We start from the raw sequence: 27444 nt of genomic DNA on the forward strand, positions 1-27444 counted from the left end.
TAAGAAAGCCTAGGCTGGTATTCTATAGATTTCTACTAAGAAACTATTCAGTAATGACTGTAATCATAATATACTGCACATGGACTATTTAATTAATGAACTACTTAGTTTCATAATAAGGGTAGTTGCGAGACGATACTACTAAAGAGAACCCTCCAGTTAACTCATAATAATAATAGCCACACTAAGGAGGTCAAATGTACTATATAGGATACACACTACCATGTAATTCACAACTAGGATTGGAATAAGAGATACAAGGATACCAAATCACCTCACTGGTAACTTAAATGACCAAGATATCAACCAACTAGTCTGATATCCTACTGAGAACAAGCATGATTATGAAGACATTACGGCGTACTCTATCCCGCAGCGATCTTTGCTCTACATGCATGCATACCAACCAAGTTTATCCTTCAGCCTCCTACATTCCTGGCCCAGGGGCAAATAAGTCGCCAAACCCATAAACCAAGCCAGCTACGGAGTACCGTTCGGATTCATACACTGCTCCATTGAGATTCCTGGGTGGCGGCTTTCTGCTCGGTATAACGTAGAGGAAGCCTCCGAAATGCGACGTAAGTCGGGTCGGTTGATCTAGCAACCTCACAGTCGGGTTCACGACCAACCACCTTGTCGGGAGATTGCGGGAGATTGCAATAGCCTCCATTCCTGAGCGGGAATTGTGGGTTCAGGAGTAAGGGTGGGTTTAGCGTAGCATACTCCGTACATACCATTGCTCCCCGCACGTTTAAGCATGTAGTGCGTGTTAGACTCAGTATGGCCATGCTTGAACTTGCAAGGGATTGATGCGGAGTTGGATATCTGTCTGAGGTAGGGTGAGTGTATTGAAAGATATCGGAATGAAAATGAGGTATCTATGCTTAACAGCAGGGCAACTTTCGCATAGTCCAGGATGAGAACCAGTCAACTTTAATTATTAGATGCAGGAATTTAAATGCTGATCTGGATGTACAGCTGTCAATTAAGAGTAGCACTTGCATTGATCCAGAGTCTAATCCAAGACCCAAGGGATCAAGGAGGAAGTGGAGATCAGCTTAGAGAGAGGCATGTAGGTAGACTGCAAGGAATGTGAATCCCGTTGACTGATAGGCTATTGTTTGGCAAAAGCTTATCTTGCATTTCGCAGCTATCAGAAGCAGGGAACTTGGAGAGGGAGGGAGGGATATGGCGCAAGGATACTGACTGTCAGTATGTTCATCAAGTTATTCTGGCTTTATGGTAAAGTTGGTACCGTGTCCATGATCTGTGCTTATCAAGGCATACATAATTATGCGAGATGATGCCGATTTAGTCTCCTAGATGTATGATTATAGAAGCCTTGCGTTGAAACCCTGGCCTGATATTCGCACGTGTGGGCGAGAATGCATCAAGGCACGAGTCTGACTTCATAGTCGGTAGGGTTTATGCATATCATAAAAGTAGCGGGTGGCGTCGTACATCTATGTCCCGTTCCTATTATAACGGTCGCAATGGAGACGGTGTAGATTTGATTCGGTATTTCAGCTCATGCATAAGCAATGTCTTGAAGGGTCAATTAGCCAGTGGTGAAAGCTGTGATATCGTTTAATACTTGGAGCCGATCAAGGGGTATATGAGGTTGACCCTGGAGGTAAACCAGACAAGCTTGCCTCTGGTCGGTAATTTAAACTCTCCTATAGTAGGACGGAATATTGAGCAGGAAGAGAGTAATCCAGGAGAATTGGCCTACATCGTACTCCATAGTAGGCTTTCACTCAGTACTCTGATAGCCTCGGTGCCTCGATCTGGACCCTAAAATGAATGAATAGATTTGTCGATCGCTCCTGTATCTTGACTAGGGTCAATCAAGCACGGGATAATAGTTATTTAACTAATCTTTCATTATTATTAAGGAGAGTCGAGAGAGGACCAAAGACAGGCAAATTTATTGAGATTTGCGATTGCTTCGATTATTGCGATATCCCTCCTTTTTCTAAGTATGGGAAATGCTCTCTCCGGATACCAGCACGTGCCGGTGTTACGATATGCGAGATCAGCCAGAACAACACAGACTACCTCTAGTTAGTTGGAGTAATAATTAGGAACAGCCCATAAAATACCGAGCAAAGCGTAAGGTTATGGGGTGATGGCTGGACCGGGACTCTGTTGACAAGAGTGTTGACGACATATCAAAACAAACGCGACTAAGATCGCGATTTCTTGTTTGACCCGTAGTAAATCTGGATAACGCTGAAGTTAAGTCATATGCCGGAAATCAACCGATTGCCTCGGAGTATTTTGCGGTTCTGAATGAATCAGGGTGGCATCCCTACCCAAGGCAAAACCAATCGATAAGTCTGTCTTGAGAAAAAAAAACAGATAACAAGAGAATAGAGTTATAGCTTCACAGCAAGATGAGCGCTAAGGCAGCCAGTGTTGCCCAATCAGGCCTAAAATCATGGTGTAGGTCTGACTTTTACACCAATTGCAAGGGCGTTTTATTCCTGATCTTACCCATAACCATCATCGTTATTAGCACGCAATCGAGATGCCAAAATCATGTTTCTGGCCGTGGAGTAGGTTCATCTGACATCATCTCTCGCACCCGGGATTGTTTACAGCGGCTTAGGGGATAGCCGATTGATCCTTTGATCACGCTAAAAGCCCGGAGGGTCCGAGATGCAATCCCACAGGCGAGCTAGCCATTCTCAAGCTAACTGGTTCGAGTTGTCTAGTCTTTCCTGGGCGCGTCTGGCCCTGTGTTATCATCCCATTACCAACACCCAAAGCATCGACACTCAGAACGGATGGTGGTGGATTTGAATCGCATATTTCTCAGACGAGGAACAAGGTTCTGGTACTCCGTAGATAACGGGAGAAAACAGGAAACTCTAGACGACACTATGCTCGAAATGGGGGTCAGCGGGTGCTGTTCTGAGGGTAAAAATAAGACATACCCCAAAAGCTCTCTGGAGGAAGTGGAACGCAAATTCCCACGATGCCCATGCTGTGGGGTGAGGTAGTCTCTCGAATCGACCGGCGTCTCAAAGGTGAGGGGCTCTAAACGAAGAGGATAAGATAGAAAGCGTTGGAGATGAGGGGGACGGATTGTGGCGGAGTCAGAAGAGAGCTGAACATTGACCAAGCTAGTCTATTCCATATGGATAGTGGTGGTTCCAGGCTCGATCACGATCCAGCACTCTCGAGGAAATTGCCCTCATATTGATAAATTATCCAATGAATGGAGCTAGCATTTCTTGACTATCATACTAATAAAGGTAAAAGAGATCTTAAACGGACAAGCTCGCGATATCTGGCGCTCTATTTTGCCCATGGGGTTTTCATTTCTCGGATTTTTACCATCGGTTATTCCGAGGGTTAATTACCCCATTGAGGTAGGACTCGGGTTCAACTCATTGGAAGCAAGAGACGGCGTGCGACCAAGGGAGGGCCATTAATAGACATTATTATATTCAGGAAATCGAAGAAGGAACATGGAAGAAGGGGTGTATCCCTAGGCAGAGCCAGGAACGTCAATAACTAGTGCTAAGTAAGGGCATGCATGTCTATATACTGTAGGCGAGAAGAACGGTGTAGGAATGTAGGTAAAGAATCCTGAGGTTATCTTCGAGGAGGTATACCGGTCATTTCAACCCAGCGAGAACAAGCGACTGGGTGGAGAAGAACGAGATGCGGTTGGAAATATAAAGAAAATATGGACTTGCTATCAGGGTTTGGCGCAATTCAGGATTCCACAACGGACGATCCTGGGATGAACAGCAGGAGGAATCACGGTGGTCGACAGCATTCAGCATCATCCTGGTTGGAATTCGCGCTTCTATTCGAAGACAGAACACCTCTTTATTTCAAGTTAGCTAATAATTAGTTAACTATATGGTACGTAGTATGGAGACTGAGAACGGACCATCGGAGATTTACTTGTCTTGTCTTACTTAGTATACTATATGGCCGGCCACAAGCACAGCTCTTGGTCCGTACAATGACCTCGCTACTTTCATACTTGTATCATCCCAGCTATAGGTACTCTCGGGACTTGAACAGTAAAATTGTTCCTGAATTCAGGAACAGCTCTTTTTCCGATGCAGCAGTGGAGTCTGTAGTGGAGACAGTTATTAGATGCGATCTCCGGTTTGGGTTTTTGGGAATGATGTATAAAAAAAAATGGAAGAAAATTTTTTTTAGAGACACGGCACCCACAGGTAAAGGAATTTCCCAATATCGCGTAGTATCTCCATTCTATGGAATAAAAATAAGCATGGGAGAGAGAGGAACAGGGTAGGAGCTACGAAGTAGGGCAGTCAGACAGACTACTAGGACAGGGATTAATTATAACTAGCATAGCCAATTGCCTAGCATAAGCCAGGAGCTGAACCAGGACTGCAAGATAAACTTACTCTACTAACTACTAGACTGTAGACTGTAGTCAAGTGTAGTCACTACTACCTAGGTAAGATCAAGGATTTACGGTGCTACACAAAATCTGTCAAAAAAATACATGGTGGAGGAAGACCGGTATTTTAGACAGGTATGGAAAGTACTAAACCAAGAACCAAAAAAGAAAAAAGAGAGAAACAAATCCTTCTGGATCACCCCGTGAGACAAGCACGATCCATGCTTCAGCCAGCCAACTGAGATTCATGAATCCCAGCCGGGCGGCTCTTTAGGGATGCTGATAGGGCAAGAAAGGGCTTCGTTACTCAGGGCTGGCGGTAAGGGAGTCCCGGCAACGAGCTGTAGTCATCATGAATAAATGGGACTCCGTGACAGGAATCATGTATGTATGTATGGATGATGTACCGGTACGTACAGATACCAGACTGGAATCTTTTCTTCGACAGTACAGGAGATGATAATGATCAGAAAATAGAAAAGGAAGAGAATCGAGAATCAAAGGGAAATGAAATTGATTCTTCCTTGTAAAAGCACCTGGAAATCCTTCCATCACTAGAGCTGGTCCTCATCGTCGTTGGCCGTCCAGTATCTGGAGATCCCTCCCCACTTTTTGCGTTGCCATTGCAACAAGTCCATCCCTTCAGCTTCACTTTCTCCAGGCCTTTTTTTTTTCTCTTTCTTCCTCTTCCTTTCTTCCTCCCCTCCCCCCTTTCACCAATCTCAGTCCTTTCTTTCCCCTCTTAAGACCTTTGCTTCGTCCCTCTTTCTGCTTTGCGTGTCCTCTAACGCCATCATCGCCCTCAGCATCTTGTATCTGATTCTCGGTATCTAGCCCCCCCCCCCTCATGAGCGTACCAGACTGCTGCTGCTATGACTTCTAAACCATACTGCTTCAGAGGCATTGTGCTGACTAGGACTGATTCTCTATAGCTTCTCCGTCCCTCACACACGCCCTCCTCTTCCCTGTTGACCCTCCGCCCAGTCATGTCTCTTTAAACCTACGGCTTCGTTACCAGGAACTGCCGGTATACGCTGGTCCGCTGCGGGAGTTCGAAGTCACTTAGAGGGTTTTTTTTTTCTTTCTCTTTTTCTTTTCCCAAGGTCAGGATTCGACATTCTGCAATTGGAAAAGCCAGGACAAATACCCAGGGTAGTTGGATCGTGATTCGAGTTCCCCGCATCCGCCGTTGTAGTGTATGCCCATAGATAGCACGCAGTTTTGCAGATTCACGTTTCTTGGCAGCTGGGGCACTTGGGTTTTGGCACTTGAAGACTTAGAGGGATATCAATCTCTCTAGTTCGAATTGAGTCTTATTCTGACAATGGAGCACTCTTCTCCGTTGGCCGCCATGCAGCCTCCCTCCGTACTGTTTGGGCATTGCTTCCGTCAGGATGCTCCGACCTCCTACCACCCATTTAGTCCGATCCCCGGGCTTGCAACGAACAGCTTTAACTTTAAGGATCTGTCTATGAAGAAATCTCAGGGCGACTATTTTAATGTGAAGCCTGTGCGGGGGTCTTCTCCCACCGCGAGTCTTGCAGCAGATCTGTCTCAAAATTTTCACATTGACCAGAGGTTTGTCCTGTGCCACAACACTTTCTTTGTCTCTTTGTCCCAACAACTGGGCGTCGTTGATGTATAAAAGAAAACCAGAAAGCTAACCTGAAGAGAATATAGCCCCCAGGTTGCTACGCCACGCCGTTCTTTGTTCGCCTCGTGTCTGTTTGGGAATGGAAATAGACGTGGTAAGAGATGCTTGCCCAACATCAGTCAAAACAAGATCATGTTCTAAATATATAATACACTTAGAAGATACCATGACGACTCCTCCATTACCCTCATCACCGGCGCCTGCAATGGATGGGATGGACATGTCACCGTTGCCTCACAAAGCCCCGTTCTGCATTACCACTGAAGTTGAGCTCACATCTCCTAGCATGGACTGCTCCCCAATGGACTCACCTATGATGGCTGCTGCCGAAAGCCCTATCCCGGAGTCGCCATCAGTGGCACCAAAGGATGGTCAACAAGAGTAAGACAAGACGTCCAATCAGGGATGATTAATGTGGCGATGAGGATCTAATCACGTATGGCTTGTAGGAGAAGGCGTCCAACTTTCTTACGGCCCAGTCTAGCACGGAGTAAAGCCCAGTCCTTCCAGTTGGGCATGGCAAGACCCACGCCCGAGAGCCAAGCACCCCCCTTCAAGTTCCATAGCAAAGGAAGCAAGCCTTCCCTAGGAGTGTCGGCCTCGCTGGAGGATATGTTTGACGAATCCCCCCAACGTGAACGGACCCTGCTGAGAAATAACTCTGCGAGCGGTCTGAATGCCAATGGACGGTTGAGGCCACCATTCGGGAGCAATACTAGCCATGCGCGTAGCAACGGATCACCATCAGCCGCGTCCATCAGGAAGAGCTCCCATCCCATCATGCGCCCCCGCAAGCAATGTAGACGGTCACTGAGCATGTTTGAACATCCCGAGGATGTAATTGCCGAAAAAGAGGTTACTTTTACCACAAATGCACCACTTCAGTCTATTCACGACATCGAAGGAACCCAGAGCCTGCAGCTTCCTCACTTCATTGCTGAGGATCAAGCAGACACTTTACCTCGCATCGACAAGGCTACCCTCGTGGAGCTCAAGGGCGGCAAATATAATGAGCTGTTCGACAACATCATGATCATTGATTGCCGCTTTGAATATGAGTATGACGGCGGACATATCACGGGTGCGTTCAATTACAACGACAAGGAATCCCTAGCCCAGGAGCTTTTTGCCAACCCCCAGCCACGGACTGCATTGGTCTTGCATTGCGAGTACTCTGTACACAGAGCTCCGATCATGGCCAAGTTCATTCGCCACCGGGACCGTGCTTTCAACGTGGATCAGTACCCACAGCTCTCTTACCCTGACATGTATATCCTGGACGGAGGTTACAGTTCGTTCTATGCTGAGCATCGATCACTCTGTTTTCCTCAAAACTACGTTGAAATGTCCGCCAAGGAGCATGAGTATGCTTGTGAGCGTGGCCTGGGCCGGGTCAAGCAAAGATCGAAATTGAGTCGAGCTCAAACGTTTGCTTTCGGTCAACAGTCCCCTCGCATGGAGGATAGCCCTACTGGAAGGTGCCGAAACAATCCCGGTGACCGCAGACTTCTGGGCTCTCCTTTTGGCGACAGCCCTGGTTCAAACCGCTTCTCAGGCCGCCGCATGCTTTCTTACTGAAACTGAACATTCTGATCATTTATCTCCACGCTGATGCTTTGCATTCCAGCTGCCATATAGCGGACTTCTTCATCCACACCCGTTCTGGGTTCTATCGGCCTGTGATTCTTGGATAATCCATTGGTCGAACGATTTTATGAAAATACCGGTGTTCTTCGGGGTTTTGCATTCAGAACTGGGACACGCAAACACTGTTTGTGTTGTGATCCATGTTCAATCCATTCGCTTGAAATTTTTTTTTTTTTTTTTTTTTCTTTTTTAACTTTATTTTCGGTCCTGATCTGATGTTTCGGCTTATCGCGATTTACTACCAATCGCATTTTGATGACACGACAATCTCGATTTTTGCATTACAAACTTGAAGCTCACCAGACGTCTATCGACACACCACCTAAACCTACTCAACTCCTGCAAATCTCGTCTTGATGACCGACACCCATCCGGCCTTGACCTTGAATACTCTCAACCACTCCCTCGACCTTTCCTATGTCTCCACGAACCTTTCACGGATTTTGCCCCTTTACCTTGCCTTTTGGACAGCCCCTTCAACTTACTTTTATGATACCTCATCTGCAAGCATTTTCCTTTCCAAGGCCCCTTTTTTCCCCTTCACCCACGTACCGCCTTTTAATCTGCTTCCCTCATTTCCCTTGTACAATCTTGAGGGATTGCCCTGAGCTTCGCCGTACACAGTACATATTGATGTATGGCTCGTCGGCAACGACGATAATACCTATGCGCATGGCAGTTTCTCGGAACTAATATTGACTTGTCCAAAGAAGAGTAGGATGGATCTACTACTGTGACCAGAATGTCAGTGCACTGTACATAAAGCAAGCATGAAAGCGCGGAGAAGACAATGTGCTATTTCTTTTGTTATCCATCAATCAAGACTTAGATTTACTTCACTTTTATTCCTTTCAACCTGGCTGTGGACAGTAGAGTCTGGGGTTCTTGGTCGTATAAATCTGGTCGTACTCGTAAGATTGTATACCAAGCCGTCACCACATTACTCCGCGCCTCAGGCTCCAAGGCACCACCGACCTCCGCCTCCGCGAACAATCTTGTTCGATAAATAATAGTTCCCCTCATAATCTATTATTCCCTTCTTCACCCCTCAATGCCAACCCAAAAGCTAGCTCACGGTCACAGAATCTCATATAATACAAGACCGGTGGTAGGGTTTTGTTGCAGCCATGGAAATCGACGACATTCTCGCCTCCGTCGACCGACACGACATCTCCAATCCCCAATCCACAGCCCTCGACCACCAACTTCTCACGCGATATTGGGTAGCTGAGCGCAGCGCGCCAGAGCTGCTCCCATGGCCTGAACAATTAATGGAGCGAATGATGGAAAGAGTGAGGCAGCAGGTATTTCTTCTTCCATATATTTATATATACTTTTATCATCCATCCATCCATCCATCCATCTATCTATCTATAAATATATCCTATAATATACTAACCAACTCCACAGATCGAAACCATCGAAAACCTCGCCGCCGCATCCTCAGCAGAGATGATGAACTCCAGCACAAGCAACACCACCACCCATCCCAACGCAACCGCAACCGCCGCAAACATCAACCTCAAACTCTCCATCCTCCAAACCGACCTCTCCAGAACCCAATACCTCCTGCGTTCCTTCCTCCGCCAGCGGCTCGCGAAACTCACAAAACACAGCATGTACTACCTGCTCCAGATCGCAAGCCATGACCCTTCCTCCTCCTCCTCCTCCACGTTGTCGTCATCGTTGTTAACGAGCTCGAACCCCGATTCCGCAAAACACCACCAGGCCACCCAGCAGCCGGAAGACTCTGTCCCTGTGCCAGATCCCGCCGCGCACCCGGCGCCGCTGTCCCGCGCTGAAGTGGACTTTCTGTATACGCATCAAACCCTCCTGGCTCGGCACTACGGTGCGTCCTTTCTCTCTTCGTTTCCGGGGCAGTTGAGGAGGTTGGATGATAATGCCGGCGGGACTAGTATGGTGCAGGGCCCGGATTTGAGGGAGGTTGTGTTTGTGAGGTGTTTGGTGGAGGAGAGTAGGGTTGTTGTGCCCGTGGAGGATGGTAATGGTGCCGGTGGTATGGGAGGGGTCGAGATGTCCGGGGTGACGATGCGGATGGGAGATGTTTGGGTTGTTAGGTGGGAGGGGGTGAAAGGTGCTTGGGAGAGGGGAGATGTAGAAGTTTTATAACCTCTCTCTCTCCCTCCCTCTACCTTGTTGGGTTTCATTAAGATGTGCGGATTGTATATTTGGCTTGGCTTGGGTGCATTGTGGCGTTTGGGGTTGAGATTTAGCTATGATATGATACCTATGGTTCTAAGGGGGTTATACTACTATAGATCTATATGACGCAGAAGCGTTTGGATATATTTCTTTTTCTTTTTCTTTTTTTTCTTTTTGTATTTCTCTATTTGCTACTAGAGTCTTATCCAACATCGGGTTCTACCATATAGTAGCAGGAAAGAGGTGTGCAGTGAATTCATCAAGTCAATATAAAATCAAGTCTATCAAATCAGAGCAAAAGAAATTACCGTGCGCCTCACCATGCTATAGAATATCACGCAACATATCCATACATAGGAGGCTCTTCACCAATACGCTCGAGATACTCGCGGTCAATCAGACTTTCAATCCGTCGCTTAACCATGTTCACATCAGGTACAAACCGCGCAGATAGCTGGCTGAGCACCTCGCTCATGAGGTTCGAGTGAATCAATTTCTTGCGTTGTCTAAGATGGTTGTTCGGTTAGTTCGGTCAGTTCCAAATTAAATTGGGGGGGGGGGGTTTCAAGAAAATAGGAGAGATATACTTCATAATTCGCACAATCGCGGCCTCGATGCTAGCTCCCCGTTCGTCTGCCATCCGCTTCTCTGTCTCCTTTCGCTGGTCTTGGTTCTCGACTTTGTTGGCGCCACCACTCACTACGCCAATGCGCACCTTCATAAACGGGCTCTGGAAATCATTGTTGAAAACGAACTTGTCAGTTGGCTTTACATCCTTGCTCATTGGATCTTTCTTAAGGACTCGAGTTTTAGGGGCAACTGCAAGTGATTGTAGATTTCGGATTAGGTCGTAATCCGGAATTCGGGTGCGGGTCTGAATCTCCTCGAAAGTCAAGGATCCGCCGGCAGGCACATCGTTGAAGAGTAGTAGGATAATCATAGCGTACGTAGACACGTTAAGCTCGTGCCGTTGCGTCTTTCCGTTGGACCGCTGGAAGGTCGCCCGGATGTCTGCTGTGCCCATACTAGGTTGCCATGAAAGCTTCCGGCCGTTGTGCTTGCTCAGATAGAATTGCTCAAAGCTTTGCTTGACGCTTTCGACTTCCTTGGGGAAAATGCACGGGAGCTCGACCTGTCCGTCTCTCGTGTTTGACATAATTTCCATCGGCCACATGGTACTGGTGAGTACATTGATATCCAGCTCGACCCGTTTCTGATCCGGGTCGCCTGAGCGTTGTACATGTTGTTTGTAGCTTCCAGTAAGGTCCTCGGAGATCGTCATATCTTTGAACATGGCCTCGAGACGCTGCGTGAATTGATTTCCAACTTCCATCTTCATCTTAGAAATCATCTGCCGTTCCGCATCCATGCTTACTGAGCGCTTCATTAAGAGTCGGCGAGAGAGATGCTTCTTGTAGTATGCTTCGAAAAGATCCTTGTCTTTGACATATCGCAACAGAGTGATGCCGTTGTCGAGAAGAGCGTCAACTTCACTTTCTGTCTTTCCCTTGATGCCTTTCTTAAGGTTTTCATCGAAAAATAGCGAAAGAAACTCCGAACTTCGTGGGGTGGAGTTGATGAACTCTGAAAAACTTGTGGTGATAGCACTTTGCAAAACCTGATCAGACTGGAATGCTTTCTCCCAAATGTCATCGAACTTCTTCTTGAGGCATAGAATATCGTCTACCCATTTGATAGCTGATGCGGTCTGTTGGTTTACAGGCTTCTCTTTCTCTTTCTTCTCGCCCGCATTGGGCTCAGTCGACTTCGCAGGTGCAGAACCGGATGGTTGTGCTGGGGCAATTGATGCAGCGTTGACCTCGCGACCCATTTCAACGACGCGCTTTTGGACTGCTGCAGTTAAAAAGGCCTTTTTACTATCAACCCGCGCACTGAGCGCATATATCTTTCCCAAGGGTTCTATCCTATCGTTGTCCAGCATCACTCGCACTCCGGTACCTTCAAGGTTGATGACTTCCGCAAGATTTTTTCTAATCAGCTCGTTATCGAGTACCTCCTTGATTTTCGGTTCGGTATGGAGGGAGAGTGTATAGAGACATCGCTCTTTCTCTTCAGATATGCGGTCCCAGGCAGCAATACAAAATGTGGCAGCGTCTGCCATCTCCAACAACCGCTTGCCTTCTGCTTGGTAGAATATCGTACTTGTTTCCAAGTAATCTGGCTCAAACGAGGTCAGGTATAGTTTAGATGACTCTTCCTCTGCCTCAGTTTCGTAAAGGCCCTCAAGCATATAAATACAATGGCGAATAAGAGGCCGGTCGATCATATGTCCCGACCGTTCTAGCTGGATCATGAAAAGCACGGTAGACTTGAGCACATCAGAGACAGTCGTTTTCATGTTGTGTTCTATCGGTGATCGCAGGACGTTATCTCTAAATAGAGCCATAGCTGCTCGGTATATCGAAACCTTTCGCGGGTCCGCTTCAATAACCCGATCCTATGAAACTAATGTTAGTTCCGGTTCAAACGAAAATCCTCCATCTCAGAACTAACCATGTACATCAACACGTCTGTAATCATCTGCATACACAGCTGATGGTCTTCCCATGCTTCCTTTAGCACTTCTAGAAACTTTTCTCCTGCCACCCGTCTCTCCGTTGCCTGATCCTGCATATCAATAACTTCCTTGGCAAGGAGAAGGCTAGACGAGATCCCCGCGACAACCCGCTTCTGAACTTCATCGCACAGCCATTCTTTCTCTAATTGTTTCGTTCGTTCGTATAGATCATCGCCGCGCATCATTAAAACAATGTTGTATGACTTGCGGTATAATTGCTCGAAGGACAAATTCGATGCATTTTTCGTATGAATTTTCTTCAGGGAGGTTGCCAGATCGTTCCAATTTGTCTCAAACCCATCCGGTCCAGAGGCAGCAAGGCCCTAATAGCGCCCCATTAGTGCCTGATCACTTGGTGCTTGTGGTATGGGGTTGAAATGAAATGTGTGTCCAACAAGACAACACGAAACATAATCCATCAACATCCATCATAAACGGGACACGACACACAACTAAGAACGGGGAAAGAGAACTTACCCTCCTAGGGGCCCGGATTCTTTGCCTTGCTCTCATCGCCATTTTCACTCTATCCGGCAGTTTGCCATTCACCTAATCCTATACAGAAAGCTGTGCGGGGCAACCGGGGAAGTGTACGAGCTTGGGGGGGACGCAGGCCTGGATATCGTCACCACCAGTCTCGCCCCAGGATTCATAAACCAACAATGAGCCAAGAGTGCAAAATATCCGGACTTTCTCCGCGTTTTCGAGGCATCCTCCTCCCACCACAGGCAGGCGTTGGGCATTGAAAGAGGTAAAAGCGAAAGGAAGAAGCCGCGGAGGCAAGCAGCTGGAAGAATGTAAGTCCGGCGCAAACTCTGTCGTCATCGCTGCTTCATGGATGCCTTCATTTCCTTCGACAATAGGAAAGGGTTTCCTGCTTCACGTTTGATTCCTCTTCTCAACTCACTTTATTTGCTTATATCATCTTCTAAAAACCATGCAGCTGTCTCTCCGCCTCCAACAGGGTCTCCGTGCCCTCCAACCCTCATTCCAACAATCAGCACTCAGCTCCCGCGCCGCTTCTTCACGCCTGTTTTCTCAATTATCCTCCCATCCACTCCGACTATCAGCTCCCCTATATTACCTCCAAAGAAACACTAGGATAGCCGTTCCGTCGATTCAAATCCACGCACGATGCAACTCGAGCGATGCTACACCCAGCAACCCTCTTACCGATCGAACCGCAGACCCAGCTACGGAACAGGAAAATGCAGAGCAGAACAAACAGCGTCGGGAACAAGAACCAGCTTATCAGATTACTTTCACTTGTAAACCCTGTGGCGAACGGTCTTCTCACCGCATGTCCAAGCACGGCTATCATCGTGGAACTGTTTTGATTCGTTGCCCGTCCTGTCAGAACCGCCATGTTATCAGTGATAACCTAAATATCTTCTTTGATTCAAAAAAGACGCTAGAGGACATCCTACAGGAGCAGGGGGGGAAGCTCACCCGCGGGTATGTGGATGGGGACATGGAGTTCTGGGATGATGGATCTGTGGTCAAAAAGGCGGAGCAGGAGACGAAGACGGAGTCTAAATGAGCAAAAAATCTTCCTGTGGTTACACTCCTGGATATATCCAAGGGGGAAAAAAAGGCATAGAATAAATGGCGTTAAACTGGTCCGGTTTGTCGTTGATACCTCAATTGATTTCTTGTGATATATACACTCTGCTCTAGCAACATGTACAATACTTTTAATACTCATAATATACCAAACATGATTCTTTCCCCTATCCAACCAACGCCACTCGTAAATGCCCATATACGTAGGTAGTAAATGCAAAAAAGAAAAGGTTCCGGGTTTTACCAGCCTCGTCTCTTGCCTCGGTGTTCTGCTCCCTTCTCCTTTCTCTTCTCGCGCTTGCGGTCATTCCTCCTCCTCTTGTCACGCTCGTGCCTCTCAGGATCCATGACTGCTTCGATGCGTCTCTTCACCCGTCGTCCTTCACGCCTCTTCTTAACGGACTCTTGGACAAGCGCCATCTGATTCACGAATTCAGTTGTACCCAATTTCTTCTGCAGAAGATCGAGAACCTCATGACAATTGGAAACAAGCGCTTTGTACGATTCCTTGAAAGCTTCGTCGGATGATCGGGGAGCCGGAATAGACGCATCAGTGAGGTGCTGGAGGGGAAGAAGGATAATGGGCAAAGACTCGATGATCTGCTCCGCTTCGAGATGACGGCAAAGGGCGGCGATGAGACCAATAGATGCGGTCTTGGGTATTAATGATTCAGCGCGGGTAGTAAGAAACTCTCTGCGCAGAATCGAGGACGCCTGCCCAAAGATATAGCGGAGACCCGTCTTGGAGTCTTTTTGGGTGTCTTCTTTGTTATCTCCATCAACATCCTCCTCTTCGTCACTTCCGCTGGCATCAGACTCCGCCTCTTGATCTCTCTTGCTAGAAAATTCAAGACCGTTCTGAGCGCAGCAACGGGCTAGGAAGATGGTGTTGCGTACTGTTTGCATAGCTAGCTCCTCGCTGATTCCTGGGGTACGAAGACAGCGTGAGCTTGCTCGGATCAAGAGCACCATCGTGTCCCTGTCAAGAGCCAGGCCTGTGGCACCAACCATTGGGATAGAGCTGTACCCATTTTCTGCGTTGGACTTGGCCAAATCCGCGAGCCAAATACCAAGAAGGTTCGTGGCGCAAGTCTTGACCCAGGAATGCGTATAGAACAAGGATTCACAAATGAGACTCCAGGTTTTGGCTTGTTCCTTTGATAGGGAAGCTGAGGGAACGGTCTTGCAGAGCTTGGAGTAGAGCTGTAGTGAGTAGTAAAGCGACTGCCAGTTCTCAGTGTCGGTATCCTTCAGGATAGGACGCATAATGCTAGGAAGTGTCTGTGTGATGAAGCTTGCTTCCCTCTCCTTATCTGTTTCTTCCACTTCGAAGTAGATTCTCATCGCCTGCAACCCGGTGTTGGTGAGAAGGGGGTTGTCCGTCTGCTCAATCCATGACCGGAGAGGCTCAAGGATAGTTTTTGTCTGCTCACGATCAGCCCGTCTATAGAATTCTCCAAGCAAGGTTCCTGCCATTTCTCTGCACTCAGCTGCATCATCGTTGGCCATCACAATGACAACTGGGAGGAAGAATGTTCCGACGATGTCCTGGGCCAGCTCATGGCCTGTCTTAGACAGCAGCATATGAATTGCTTCCATGACAGATTGACGACCATCTTGGTGCTTGTATTCAAGGTTCTTAGCTAGGAAACTAAGCTGCTTGGTCCAGCGGTTTTTGGCCTGGGGATATTCAATCAAGAAGTGGATGTAAACTCCACGAGCCAGATCACGAGCAGACCGAGTTTGGTTTGTGACCATCATCCTTGCAATACTATCCGCAAGCTCGTAGACTTCAGGCACCACGAACTTCCTAGCCATAACAGCTCTGATCAAGTTGAACGTAACACCCTGCCGATCAGGCTCCTCGATGTCGGATGTGATACGCTGAAGTAGATATGCGAGATGTCCATCCCTGAGTTTTACATTCTTTCTCTCTCGCAGCACAGCAGATATTAGCTTGAGAGAGGCCTGTGCTGCCTCGGTGTTAGTGCTAGGTGCTTCCTTGATTATCTTGACCGCTTCCGTCAGATAAACTGGGGCATTGGTGTCGATTTCAGCGATAGGGAGCTTGATTATTGTAGAGAGCAGTCTAAGCGCTGAAATCTTAACTTCCTCATGCCCTTGGACCAAGGCGTCTCCAAGCACAGGAAGGTAGCCTGACAAGTTACCAGGAGTAAGGAGCGAGTTAAACTTGCTGAGAACAGATCGGAGAACATCAAAAGAGAAGCGGATCAACTTGTAGACATAAGAAGACGTGGTCCCTCCTCGCTTCTCGCCCCGCCTTTGGCCTTTCAGGTCGACCAAAAAGTTCTTCTCCTGTGTGGTCTGAGCAGCTCGTGTATCAGTTTGGAGAGGTTCCTTGTAGGCTTCCTTGATGATCTCGTAACAGAAAACTAGAATGTCGCGATTTTCCACACCTGGGTTTCTTAGAAGACCGATACCGATTCTTCGTAAAAGTTCGTCCACTTTCTTCACAATGGTAGAGTTGAGTTTCTCGTGGAGAAGCGACTGCAAAGGCCGTAGTAGACTAGCCAGATTCCGAATCGTAGAGTTTTTGGCGAGGAGCTCCATAGAGTCGTAACTCTTATTGCTTTTAACTTCTTTCATCTTGCTGACATAGTCCTCTGCGTCCTTTTCTTGGCCAACGGTACCGAATGTATCATCCATAACCACGGAACTGAGATCTGTTAAGCAGTAATCCAGGTCTCCTTGCTTGAAATCATCAGTGGTTGCAACCAGAATGGAATGGACTGTGAATGAAAGAACGTGGAGTTGGTAGCCTCGCTTGAGAGTGTTGCGCAACTCCTTCAGTATGTAACCTAGGTAGGAAGGTCCAAGTAGAAGAGCGATGTCATTAAGAGTTTTCCTGGCCGTGTCTCGCGAATCCTGGGCTTTGCTCTTGAGGATGCTGCAGACATCCAAAAGGACAGCCGGTAGACGAATAGTCATGTCTTGCTCAGGCAACAATTTCAAAAGCTTGATGGCTGTAACTGACGCTGGAAGACGCAAGCTCATCTGGGCTTCATTCTTATGATGGATGAAATCTGTGAGCATAGGAATAAAGTTCGTCGTCAACTCATTTGCAACTTTCGACGCTGATGGTATAGAGCGAGAAAGCGTAGATCTGAGAGGCGCCGCAACTTCGCCGTCACCGTTGACCTCCTCCACGCCTGCCTTCGCCAACTGGAGCTGGTCCATCGCACTGGTCAATGCGTCCGACATCCTACCCAGGAGCCTCAAAACGCTCTTTTCTGTTTCAGACTTGCTGATATAGGTACGATACCTTCTAAAAATAGCCCTAAACTGGCTCCAATCAAGCCACTCCGCGAGAGTCCCAATAGTAATGACAGCCTCTGCGACAAGATTGTGTGTGCTTTCATCAGCTTCCTCGTCAAAGACGAAATGCTCGTTGAGGGGAATGAAAATAGTGCTAATATTAGATGCTTGAAGGCTGCCTTTAGCTGCTTCACTGGCCAGCCGACGGAGAGCTCGGAGACGACGGTGCTGTTGGATATGAAGGATATTATTGAAGAATGAAGCTTCTTCATCGTCGCCCACAAGCAATCCATGCATATCCTGCACGGCTGGGCGTGTTGGATTCAGCTTGACAAAGTGGCCCAACACCTGGACAAATTCAGATCGGATGATCTCGGATTTCTGCCGCATTCCAGCCTGCAGAGCAGGAAACAAGACATCACCAACTAGAGGCTCAAACGATTCCGACTTGTTTTGCGCTTCAAGGGCAGCCCTTTCAATAAAACGTTTCAACCCGAACGAAGCGCTGGATCTGATTGCCAATTCGTCTTCATCCTTGACATGGAATAGCATGTTGTACAACAACGGACGCCATTGTTTACCACTAAGAGACTCCCATAGATCCTCAGTTAACTTTGTAAATGCTTGGAGTCGACGTTCATAATCCACCTCAAGCTTCTTAACGGAGATAGAGTTCAGGTCCTCGCAAAGAACAGCAACTTGAGAGAGCTCAGGGTCGTGACTGGCGAAAGCAGTAAAGACACGAGACAAAACTTCCCTATTTTTATCATCTTTGAAATAATCAAACATGGAGCAAACGGCTTCGAACACCTCTTGGGAAAGTTTGGGATCTTCTTTAGTATTGTAGAGAGGCAAAAAGTGCTCCAAGCTGTGGAGTAGGTCTGACTTCGTCTTAGGAGAGACCCTGTCGGGAGGCTGGCGGAGAAGGTACGTCAAAATGCTGATCAGACTTGATGTCTCCTTGGAGGACTCGACACATGGAGAAAGACGAGACAATGTTTGCACACCAGAAATCAAGACTGGCCGGGAGGGGCCGCGCCTCAGAAGGCGACTAAAATGAGAGAGTGTGTGCTCGATGTAGGGAGCCAGGACTTCGGAGCGGATTTCATCAGGAGCGAAGTCTCCCATTTTCTCATCTTCTTGCAGTTCTTTCCCAGTGGCAAGTCCGATCAAGGGTGTCAAGATCTCGTCCATGACAAACACCTTAACTTCATCACGGGCTGAATCGACACCAAGACAGTCCACAATCTTTGTTAAAAGAGTGCTGTTGTGCTGAACAAGGTAGAACGATGATCGAGACGCAGCAGCCCATACGTGGAAGAGCCTCAGAAGACCTGATATTCCCTGAGCATTTTCCGTAGCAAAATTCTCGAGTCTAGGGTTAATGGCCTCGTCGAAAATGACACGAACACGTGGAGTCCAATCTCGGTCCTGCGAGATGGAAAATATAAGGTCAAGACAGCGGATACAGGTCTGGCGGATGTTGCGCATGACCGTCAGGAGTCGTGCCTCCTGCGAATCCGGTGTGACAGCCGGCTGCTCTTTTGCTAATGCGCGGCAGGAGCGGACAAGGCAGTGAAGCACGACATCCATGGATTGCTCTGCATAAGGGACCATCCGGCTTTGAAGCGTCTCAAACACTGTCTCGATAAGCCTCAACAGACCCATCTGCTTTCTCGGGCTTACGAGCTCAGGGAGGAAGGCCGCTTGGTCAGCTTCGCCGTCCTTGAGCAAATGAACCTCGCCAAGAGCGCCAAAGGAAATGCGCATGAAGATTTCAAATTCATGATCGGGCAGCTGGGCTAGCGTTCTCAAGATAGCCTTTCTCCGCCCAGCTTGTCCAGCTTGACCCGCATTCGCACTAGCTTTCGAGATCATTCGGCCGTAGAGAAGACGGAGAACCACGGGAACGACTTCTGCTCTATGCTGTTCTTCAATGAGGCTGTCGTCTTTTCCTACGCGGACGAAAACAGACAATTCGTCGCTAAACCGGGACTCATCCAAAATGTTCATGAGGTTTTCACGATAAGGTGAGATGCCAGCGGATTTCCAAGTAAGCAGGGCCTTGAGAGCGGATTTTTGAATTTCTGAGTTTCCATGGCAAAGCAACCCCAGGAGCGCATCACGGACTTCAGAGGCTCTATACAGCACCAGGGGGTTGAGAAATTGTCCAAAAAGGTTAAGGAAAGAAATACGGTCATGGAATCCCCAAGGAATATATTCATCGGGGATTGCTTCTCGATCTTCGGAAGAGAGATTGGCTGCGGGAGCATTCTCCTCCTCGTCACGTAAAGCCCAGGAAAGAAACAATGGGACAATTTGGCGAGACTTCTTTTCAGCAAGGTTCGGGATAGCATTGAAAACGCGCAAAGCCTGTGTTCGAGGAGCGGTTGGGACTACATCAGCGAAAGCGTGGTCATTTTCAAAGTCTTGCGTCAAAGTCGTGTCAGATCCAAAAGCCTGGAATTTCTCTCCAGACAGACTCTCGATTTTGGATGCATTGAAGCACTGGAAGTCCCCAGACACATGCCTTTGTGCATCGCCTTCTTCTTCCCCATCAGTGTTTGATGCAGTCGATCCTTTCTCATGGAGCCATTGAATGGTCAAATCAATGATAATCTTTTCGCCAGCGGCATGTTCACTCATAGATTTCAAGGCAGATGCGGCATCGTCCCATAACGGAGCCATCCTCTTCGAGAACAGTCCAAAGCAAAAGGTGGGAAGCAACCTAGGCATCCACCTGCGCGACACTACCTGGGGATAAGATAACGCAATCTTGCGAACTTGCATCGAAAGCACTCTTGCAGTCTGTAGAGTCAGTGGGCTCTCTTCGATTTCGATAGCTAAAGAGAGGAGTGAAGCGTCCTCGCCAGAAGCTTGGACCATTTCACGCAAGATCTTCAAGGATACCAGTCTCAGCAGGTGAGATGGCGCTGCAAGGTTCGTTATCAATGCATCTGCAAATTCTTCGATCGTCGAGGTGTTGAGGTCAAGACGGTCAGAGCATGCAGAGATATAAGCCAAGGTTGCCTCGAGAAAGGCATGGAGACGAGAGTATTTCGGTGCCACTGCGCTTACACCCTCCCAGAGACTTCCGTCAACATTTTGCATGGTTGAAGCTAAACTGACGTACGTCTTGAAGCCCTGGCCAAGGAAAAACTTATTCCTAGCCGATGGGTCACATTCCTCATCATTCAAGACAGAAACCAGAGATTTATGGAAATTTTCCACCATGTCGGGCAAGAGGGAAGGCTCCGCGGATAAAGACAAGGCACTCGGAAGCTTGGCGTAGGCATTAAGTAGAGCCACATCAGAATCGTCAGAGGTGTTCTTGCGCAAGGTATCCTTGACTCGGGACTTCCAGGAACGCGGGCAGGTAATATAGCCTGGTCGCGCAGCCTCTGCAGTTATGCAACCTGCCTGGTTTAACCGGAGTAAGGACAGGCAGAGTTCGGACTCGTAATCTTCCCAAGAAGTGTTAATGAACCTAGGTGCTGTATTAGTAAAGGAATCCAAAACCAATAAGGAATTGACGTACTTCTGGAAGTATGGTAAAACAACGCTATGGAATCTTTCTGGGCCCCATTCGGAAAATATAGCGCAGAACGACAAAAAGTGAGGCGAAAGATGATCCTGTGTCACCGCATCCATGAGGGAGCGCATGAAAGGAAGCAGCTCATCCATAGGTGATGTTTGTAATGCATATGCAACCGCAGTGAGAAGTTGTGGAGCGGCATTAGTATACGCACCAGGCACTTTTTCAGCCGCCTGAAGTAAAAGCAACAAGGTCTCATGCACAAGTTTCCACTTATTCACTCGTGTTCCTTTGCGAGTAGCAACGCATATGAAGATCAGGCGGCAGCATGCAACAGCGCTGTTCTTGTCGTCTTTTTGGCAGGTGGATACGATATAGTGCTTTACTGTATCGGCTATAGGCTCGAAGGTCTCCGGGGTCGTATTGTGAATTATATTGATCAAAACTCCGCCGGCAACATCCAGCGCAAGAGCACTCCTCGCATCATCGCCTGTGCATATGGAGTCCAGTAAACATCGAAAAATATCGGTGCCATTGGAGTGAATTCCATTCTTGACTCCTTTAATCGAGTCGGAAAGCATAGTCATCAAACCATCCTTATATAGTTCCACATCCTTCGAATCCGACGCGGCCTCGCGCAAGTCATCGAGCAAGAACGATACAGCGAGCTGGAGTGGTTTCGCATTCTTATAATAGAGCAGGCCCGCTTTTCGAATGAGGAAAGACATGGATTCCGCCGCGAATCGAGCCACAAAGGGCTTTTGCCGTTCCTTTCCAAGGTATGGTGTCATAATACCCAAAAGCTGTCGCAAATCGGGCACCAGAAGCCGAGAGAGGAATTTGAACGTCCATGCTAAGCAAGTGAAGCTCCATTCCACCACTTCAACATCTGGGTGGGTAGCAGCGACGGACGCCACCAGGGTTACAGAGGTAGCGAAATATTTTTCAAACCTAACACCCAAATCTCGCGCAAACTGAGCAAGAAGACTCAGGAGAGGCTCTATAGACAATCGATCCCGTTTATCAATGAACTCCACCAATAGATTCATTATCTTATCCTCATAGTAGAGAATCTGAGCCAAACTTTCACAAAGCGGGTTAACTCGACGAGAGAATGTGACAAATTTTTCCGACAAATTCAACTCCGCCCAGTGTTCAAAAGCAGATCGAAAATGGGAAGACGTTTCATCGCCTTCCTCGCCAAAACTCGGTCGTCGTACTCGATGAATAGGGTCAATCTTCAATTTTGTGACGCGCTGCGAAAACGACTCGAATCGATGGTTCTTCGTTGTCTCCGTTCCTGACTTTGGACGCTTCACGGACTTGGTCCGCGAAGCTGTCGATGTTGCTACCATTTTGGGCGACAATGGTAACAAGCCGAAACAGCGCCGTGGGAGAAATCGTGCTGGTTGCACGTTGTCTGCTTCTCAAAGCTTCTGCAGCATCGACAAAAAAATTCATCGGCCGCGCAAGATCTTTTTCCCGGCGCGGAGATTAGCGGCGTTTGAGTTGCCCAAATGGGCCTAGTGTTATCACGTGCCAGCTACATGGCCCAAGCTCCCCGGGACGTTTTTGGCAAAAAGAAGTTCGTACACGATGAGGATCAGGACGAGGTGAACGCGAGAGAAACACAGGGCTAGCAACGAATTCATTGATTCCAATTGGTGCTGGGTGTCTTCCTATTCACAAGTCACTACCGCCCAGGCAAGGATTTTATATGCTATGCGAGTACGTTCCGCTTACAGCATCAGTATTCGCGAAACCCTACAAGCTTGACAAACTATGGCATCCAAGATGTAAATACCTACCCCTGCATGGTATGATCTTATAGACTAACGCAGAACAGAATCGTGATTGGAAACGTCAACTGCCAGTTGCAGGATGTATTCACCAAACTCGCAAAGCTCCAAGCCAAGCAGAACTTCTCCTTGGCTATTGTGGCCGGCGACCTCTTCGGCGAATGCGCCACAGACGATGAACTCCAAGAGATGACCGCCCTACTACAGGGGAACATTCTGGTCCCCCTGCCAACTTATTTCACTCTAGGGAGCCGGCCACTCCCCGCCAGAGTCGTCGAGAAAATCCAAGCCGATGACGAGGTCTGCCCTAATCTGTTCTTCCTGGGCAAGCGCGGCACATTGAAGACCTCTGAGGGCATTCGCATTGTCGCATTGGGTGGAAACCTCGAGGAAGGAAACAAGTCAACTGATAAATTCCACCCCGGGTACACCGAATCGGACGCCCGAACACTCTACGGCGCCCACAGCGCCGACATCCTCCTCACACATCAATGGCCCAAGGGCATCCGATCCGGCTCCAAAGTGCCACTCCCAGACGACATAACAACCCCCCAGGAAACCCAATGCATCGCAGATCTCTGCGCCACCCTAAAACCGCGCTATCACCTCTCCTGCACAGAAACCTTCTTCTACGAGCGCGAACCGTTCTTCCACCTCCCTTCAGAAGACTCGGACAACCCAGACGCAAAACCCCTCACGCGCTTCATCAGCCTCGCCTCCTACAGCAAAACCGCCAAACAAAAATGGATGTACGCATTCACCTTCGATCCCCAGTCCCCGCACCCACTAGGCATCCCCGCCGGCGCAACTATCTCCCCCTTCTCCAGCACGGCCTCCAAACGCAAACCCCTCGCCAGCCAATCGCAATCCTACCAGCGCTTCGCCGTCGACGACAACACCCAGCGACCTCGCAAGCGCGCAGCCCGCGCCCCTCCCCCCGGCCCTGAACAATGTTTCTTCTGCCTCTCCAACCCCAACATCGCCACACACCTCATCACCTCCATCGGCAACGAAAGCTACCTCACAACAGCCAAGGGGCCCCTCCCCACCGCCAGCACTTTCTCCCCGGCCGTAAACTTCCCAGGCCACATGCTCATTATCCCCTTCAACCACGCCCCGGCCCTCAACACGATCACGGACCCCGACGCCCGGATCTCCACCTTCACCGAAATGACCAAGTACCGCACCGCCCTGCAAACCATGCTCCAGACACGCTCAAACCACACCCTCGGAGCCGTCACCTGGGAAGTCTCCCGCGGAAACGGCATCCACGCCCACTGGCAGTTCCTCCCAGTGCCCGCAGACCTCGTGAACCGTGGCCTCGTCGACGCCGCCTTCAAAGTGGAAGCCGAAAATCTAAAGTACCCCAAGTTCGAAACTCTCTCCACCAGCGCCTCCTCCTCGAAAAACACCGACCACGACCACGACCCCAGCGCCGAACCAGGCGACTTCTTCCGCATCTGGATCTGGAGCCCCAGCCCGAGCCCGGTTCCAGTCTCTTCTCCTCCTCCTCCTCCTCCTCCTCCTCCTCCACCATCACCACCCCCGGGACAAGAAAAACGCAACAGCAAGGGCAGCGAAAAAACGCTTCTCCTCCCTCTTGGACCGGACTTCCGCTTCGATCTACAGTTCGGCCGCCGAGTGGTGGCTAAGCTGATGGAGCTGGAGAGGCGGATTCACTGGAAGGATGCGGTGCAGTCGTTGGAAGAGGAAGAGGCCGATGCGGGGGCGTTCAAGGAGGCGTTCAAGGGGTTTGATTTTACATTGGAGGAGGATGGGGAGGACGCGAAGTGACTTTCTTACTTTACTTACTTTACTTAAAACTGATTCAAAGTATGTTACTCTTTTATTGTATGTATTTATTGTATAAATGAATGGATGGATGGGTAGATGGATGGATGGATGGCTACACTACTAGTAGTAGTAGAGAGGATAGGTATCTGGGTAATGGTTAGGATTTGGATTGAGTATACATAGATCCTCATCGCTCATAGGTTGGTTCTGTAGAATATATATATACCTTACTCGGTACCTTCGTAGTTAATACTTGGTTGTTCTCTTGGTTATTTGGAGTGGAATTTACAGGCTGGGGCATAGATGATAGAAAGATTAGGGAGGCAGGAAAAATCAAGATCCAGGAAATACACTCAAGAGGTTACTGCAGCATAAGCAGCAGAATCTAGATACAGACACAGATACGGATAAAAGAATGAAAGCTGTTGCTTATCATATGTACATTTATTTCAATAACCGTCACGATAATCAAGAGGTAAAGAAAAGAATAAGCACCCTCCATTCATAGCTTCATCAACAGGATACAGGGATCGTGGAGTCTTCCGGTGCTTTCATAGCGACAGGGGTGGTATATACATCAATGATACATGAAAATTGGGCGTGGTAAGATAAATGTACGGAGGTATCGTGAAGCTCCGAGAGGAATGCAAGGTAAAGGTGAGATAGGTAAGGCTGACACACCCCTCATGGGTGAGGTCCAAGTAAGGTCGGCCGAGTCGAATCGCCGATCAACTCAATAAAATACAAAGACGAAAACAAAGTGCACCTGAACCGGGCGTTAAAGAATGAAGGTGGAGTGTGACATGCGGAGAAATCAACATGTTAGACGTCTCTGTACGAGTTAGGAACAGGCCTGCGCCCGCTCTGCAAAATACTAGGGGGCCGGCCCTGGTCGTGAGGTTCGTAGGGTTCGTAATTGGAATGCGTGGAGAACGGAGGAGGAGGGGATGAAGGAACTCCCGGGAACATTCCCCGGTAGCTTGGAGGCTGAGTCTGGGTGTAGCTAATTCCCGGAGATAGCTGACGGTACGGGATCGGTCGGTTCATCTCCGTAGAAGGAGAGATGGCAGCGCCGTACTGCTGCTGGTGAGGCGCGTGAGCATTCGGAGGTGGCGACATAGAATACATGGTATTTCCAGGAGAATAGTCTCGGTAAGGCTGATCATACGGAAGACCGGGGTTGCGGCCGGCTTCATGGGACCGATAATCATATGGGTTTTGGGGATGCTCATATGGTTGTGGATTGGCGCGAACACCGTTTGATGTTCCTGTTCGGATCGGGGGAGGGCCCATGTAACCACCAACTCCGTTGAGCCGCGACGCTGAAGGAGTCCGATGCGGTCCAGGATCCATCAGGTTCAATGGCTCCATTTCCACCACGTCTGAATGAGGATTGGGATCTTCAATTCTTCTAGTCACGGCTTTGTCCCAACTAGGCATGGCAGGCAATGCGTCTTCGTTCCCCTTCGAAACCCCAGGACTAGGTGGCGCGTCGAAACGAGCCACCTGCTGCGGCCCACGATACATGGGCGGAGCCTGGGGAGCCTGAAATTGAGGGTTTTGGTACCCATGATTTGGGGGTACCATCGGCGGAGGCTGTCGGGAATACGGATCATCCTGGTATTTATTCCTCTTTGTTCGCGGAGACGGACAGAAGCATCCACAGCAGCCGGTGCAGCAGCGAATACCGCAGCATAGGCAATTAGCGACACAGGCGACAACGGAGAGGACGATCACTCCTCCCACGATAATTGCAGCGACAACAGGCCATCTGCATCAATGTAAGCATGGACTCCGACCCCATAAAAGCCATCAAATCACATACTTGCAGTAGGATTTCTCCATACACTTGTCCCAACTGGAAAAGGTATCGGGGACTGATGAAATATCACTGGCCGTGTCTCGTGCCCATAGCGACAGAGAGGTAAAATCCACCGGGCTCATTCTCGTGAATCTTGCGAGGGTATATATAATTGTCGGGGACTCGAAAACTGCAACCAACCCCACACCCAAACTGGCTATTTCTTGACTACCTAGGTAGAAATTCCGGATTTCCCAAAATCGGCGGCTCATGCTCGACCCGCTTAAACGGGCATGTAATGCGAACGGAAATCAAAGCACGGAGATGCCAGAACAAGAAATAGATGATAAAAACCGTCTCTGATAGATTGGAAGGTCGATGAGGTATATATAAAAATGAACGAAAGTGGATGAGACGACTAGGTAACTTTTCGCGATCGGAATGTGAACGGCATTCAGCGCAACGAGGAGAGGAATAGAAAGAGCGCCAAATTCATCCCTCAAGTATCGATCCTGGATAAATAAAAATAGTCGCAGGGAGATGAAATTAAGTAGGATTTGACGCCAGGACTTTTTGGAACCCCCCAAAAGAGCGAAAGAAAAGAAGCGACTGTCAAAAATCGAGGGGCCGCCGCCAGGGGAAATAGATTGCAGGTCACCAGGAGGCTGCAAGGCGGATAGGATAAGCCCTTGGGTATAGAGAGAAAGAGAGTGAGCGACGAAGGTGGAAAGGAGGGTGCAATGATAACAACAGAAAGAGAACGAAGGGAAGGGAGAGAGAGAGAGAGGAGAAAAATAGATGAAACGACGAGGAGGGAAAATTCTACCTTTACCCAGATCGGCTCCATAATAATCAGTTCCAACGACAGTAATTAATATTTCACACCGAATATATTGCATCCCGTCTTCATATTATTCCGCCTGCTAATTTACCAGGTATTACCGCAACCCAGGATGGAGAGATTGATTAATTGAACCGAGCGGCTTCTGCTCTCGCGGATTCCAGGGACAACGGTCGTGCCTGACAATCGCCGGACAAGACCCCGTTGGTTGGCCCAGTTCTACAACGACCCAAGGATGGATGGATTCGACGGTCCGAACAGAGTTCATTTCTCATGTCGCTCCACTGGATGGCAGAATTATGTGACAGAGACTGTAACTGTAACTGTAACCCATTTACTGGGGAAATAAATACATGAGTCATCAAAGGAATATCGTCGCAATAGCAAAGACGAGGGTCCT

The 27444-nt window shown here is 48.6% G+C and overlaps 10 protein-coding genes across 10 annotated transcripts; 5 read left to right on the forward strand and 5 right to left on the reverse strand.

Annotated features, from left to right (window-relative positions):
• Positions 1 to 328: 328 nt before the first annotated feature.
• P175DRAFT_0557327 (uncharacterized protein) lies at positions 329 to 3047 on the reverse strand. The gene is made up of 4 exons (XM_040900765.1): positions 2940 to 3047; positions 2639 to 2883; positions 735 to 829; positions 329 to 672 (listed from the first exon to the last, which is right to left on the reverse strand). Exons 2-4 carry the CDS (start codon positions 2749 to 2751, stop codon positions 428 to 430), a joined length of 453 nt encoding a protein of 150 aa, XP_040752036.1. The 5' UTR covers positions 2752 to 2883; positions 2940 to 3047; the 3' UTR covers positions 329 to 427.
• P175DRAFT_0531986 (uncharacterized protein) lies at positions 2981 to 5459 on the forward strand (the record flags this gene model as incomplete). The annotated part of the gene is made up of 2 exons (XM_040899926.1): positions 2981 to 3032; positions 5326 to 5459. The coding sequence occupies 2 exons, from the start codon at positions 2981 to 2983 to the stop codon at positions 5457 to 5459; spliced, it is 186 nt and encodes a 61-aa protein (XP_040752037.1).
• nimT (putative tyrosine protein phosphatase MIH1) lies at positions 5367 to 7852 on the forward strand. The gene is made up of 4 exons (XM_040895370.1): positions 5367 to 5971; positions 6074 to 6141; positions 6206 to 6428; positions 6497 to 7852. Exons 1-4 carry the CDS (start codon positions 5718 to 5720, stop codon positions 7623 to 7625), a joined length of 1674 nt encoding a protein of 557 aa, XP_040752038.1. The 5' UTR covers positions 5367 to 5717; the 3' UTR covers positions 7626 to 7852.
• Positions 7853 to 8734: 882 nt separating this feature from the next.
• Positions 8735 to 10075, forward strand: sld5 (putative GINS DNA replication complex subunit Sld5). The gene is made up of 2 exons (XM_040898902.1): positions 8735 to 8998; positions 9105 to 10075. Exons 1-2 carry the CDS (start codon positions 8822 to 8824, stop codon positions 9822 to 9824), a joined length of 897 nt encoding a protein of 298 aa, XP_040752039.1. The 5' UTR covers positions 8735 to 8821; the 3' UTR covers positions 9825 to 10075.
• Positions 10051 to 13030, reverse strand: P175DRAFT_0501271 (cullin family protein). Its single transcript, XM_040897127.1, has 3 exons — positions 12372 to 13030; positions 10445 to 12315; positions 10051 to 10363 (listed from the first exon to the last, which is right to left on the reverse strand). Exons 1-3 carry the CDS (start codon positions 12618 to 12620, stop codon positions 10192 to 10194), a joined length of 2292 nt encoding a protein of 763 aa, XP_040752040.1. The 5' UTR covers positions 12621 to 13030; the 3' UTR covers positions 10051 to 10191.
• A 543-nt stretch (positions 13031 to 13573) lies between these two features.
• P175DRAFT_0407082 (DNL-type zinc finger protein) lies at positions 13574 to 13939 on the forward strand (the record flags this gene model as incomplete). Its single annotated transcript, XM_040893030.1, has 1 exon — positions 13574 to 13939. A coding segment is annotated over one exon (366 nt), but the record flags the coding sequence as incomplete, so codon positions are not given.
• Positions 13940 to 14238: 299 nt separating this feature from the next.
• On the reverse strand, positions 14239 to 22215 carry P175DRAFT_0478698 (putative HEAT repeat protein (DRIM); the record flags this gene model as incomplete). The annotated part of the gene is made up of 2 exons (XM_040895371.1): positions 20813 to 22215; positions 14239 to 20761 (listed from the first exon to the last, which is right to left on the reverse strand). The coding sequence occupies exons 1-2, from the start codon at positions 22162 to 22164 to the stop codon at positions 14239 to 14241; spliced, it is 7875 nt and encodes a 2624-aa protein (XP_040752042.1). The 5' UTR covers positions 22165 to 22215.
• Positions 22216 to 22416: 201 nt separating this feature from the next.
• On the forward strand, positions 22417 to 24811 carry P175DRAFT_0478703 (CwfJ domain protein). Its single transcript, XM_040895372.1, has 2 exons — positions 22417 to 22605; positions 22656 to 24811. Exons 1-2 carry the CDS (start codon positions 22592 to 22594, stop codon positions 24400 to 24402), a joined length of 1761 nt encoding a protein of 586 aa, XP_040752043.1. The 5' UTR covers positions 22417 to 22591; the 3' UTR covers positions 24403 to 24811.
• A 413-nt stretch (positions 24812 to 25224) lies between these two features.
• On the reverse strand, positions 25225 to 26346 carry P175DRAFT_0492987 (uncharacterized protein; the record flags this gene model as incomplete). The annotated part of the gene is made up of 2 exons (XM_040895933.1): positions 25225 to 26173; positions 26228 to 26346. 2 exons carry the CDS (start codon positions 26344 to 26346, stop codon positions 25225 to 25227), a joined length of 1068 nt encoding a protein of 355 aa, XP_040752044.1.
• Positions 26252 to 27379, reverse strand: P175DRAFT_0226021 (uncharacterized protein). The gene has a single exon (XM_040892632.1). The coding sequence runs from the start codon at positions 27100 to 27102 to the stop codon at positions 26515 to 26517; it is 588 nt and encodes a 195-aa protein (XP_040752045.1). The 5' UTR covers positions 27103 to 27379; the 3' UTR covers positions 26252 to 26514.
• Positions 27380 to 27444: the final 65 nt, after the last annotated feature.

The sequence above is a fragment of the Aspergillus ochraceoroseus genome (assembly GCF_002846915.1).
Source record: "Aspergillus ochraceoroseus IBT 24754 chromosome Unknown P175scaffold_4, whole genome shotgun sequence".
NCBI classification, from domain to species: Eukaryota; Fungi; Ascomycota; class Eurotiomycetes; order Eurotiales; family Aspergillaceae; genus Aspergillus; species Aspergillus ochraceoroseus.

Coding starts and splice junctions, on each gene's coding strand:
- P175DRAFT_0557327 (XM_040900765.1), bottom strand. CDS start 2,751: ATGATAACACAGGGCCAGACGCGCCCAGGAAAGACTAGACAACTCGAA. Junction 830..2,638: donor GGACCCTCCGGGCTTTTAGC/GTGATCAAAGGA, acceptor ACCCTACCTCAG/ACAGATATCCAACTCCGCAT. Junction 673..734: donor TAAACGTGCGGGGAGCAATG/GTATGTACGGAG, acceptor ATTCCCGCTCAG/GAATGGAGGCTATTGCAATC.
- nimT (XM_040895370.1), top strand. CDS start 5,718: ATGGAGCACTCTTCTCCGTTGGCCGCCATGCAGCCTCCCTCCGTACTG. Junction 6,142..6,205: donor TGGGAATGGAAATAGACGTG/GTAAGAGATGCT, acceptor TAATACACTTAG/AAGATACCATGACGACTCCT. Junction 6,429..6,496: donor CCAAAGGATGGTCAACAAGA/GTAAGACAAGAC, acceptor TATGGCTTGTAG/GAGAAGGCGTCCAACTTTCT.
- sld5 (XM_040898902.1), top strand. CDS start 8,822: ATGGAAATCGACGACATTCTCGCCTCCGTCGACCGACACGACATCTCC. Junction 8,999..9,104: donor TGGAAAGAGTGAGGCAGCAG/GTATTTCTTCTT, acceptor CCAACTCCACAG/ATCGAAACCATCGAAAACCT.
- P175DRAFT_0501271 (XM_040897127.1), bottom strand. CDS start 12,620: ATGATGCGCGGCGATGATCTATACGAACGAACGAAACAATTAGAGAAA. Junction 12,316..12,371: donor CAGACGTGTTGATGTACATG/GTTAGTTCTGAG, acceptor TTAGTTTCATAG/GATCGGGTTATTGAAGCGGA. Junction 10,364..10,444: donor GCGATTGTGCGAATTATGAA/GTATATCTCTCC, acceptor CAACCATCTTAG/ACAACGCAAGAAATTGATTC.
- P175DRAFT_0226021 (XM_040892632.1), bottom strand. CDS start 27,102: ATGCAATATATTCGGTGTGAAATATTAATTACTGTCGTTGGAACTGAT.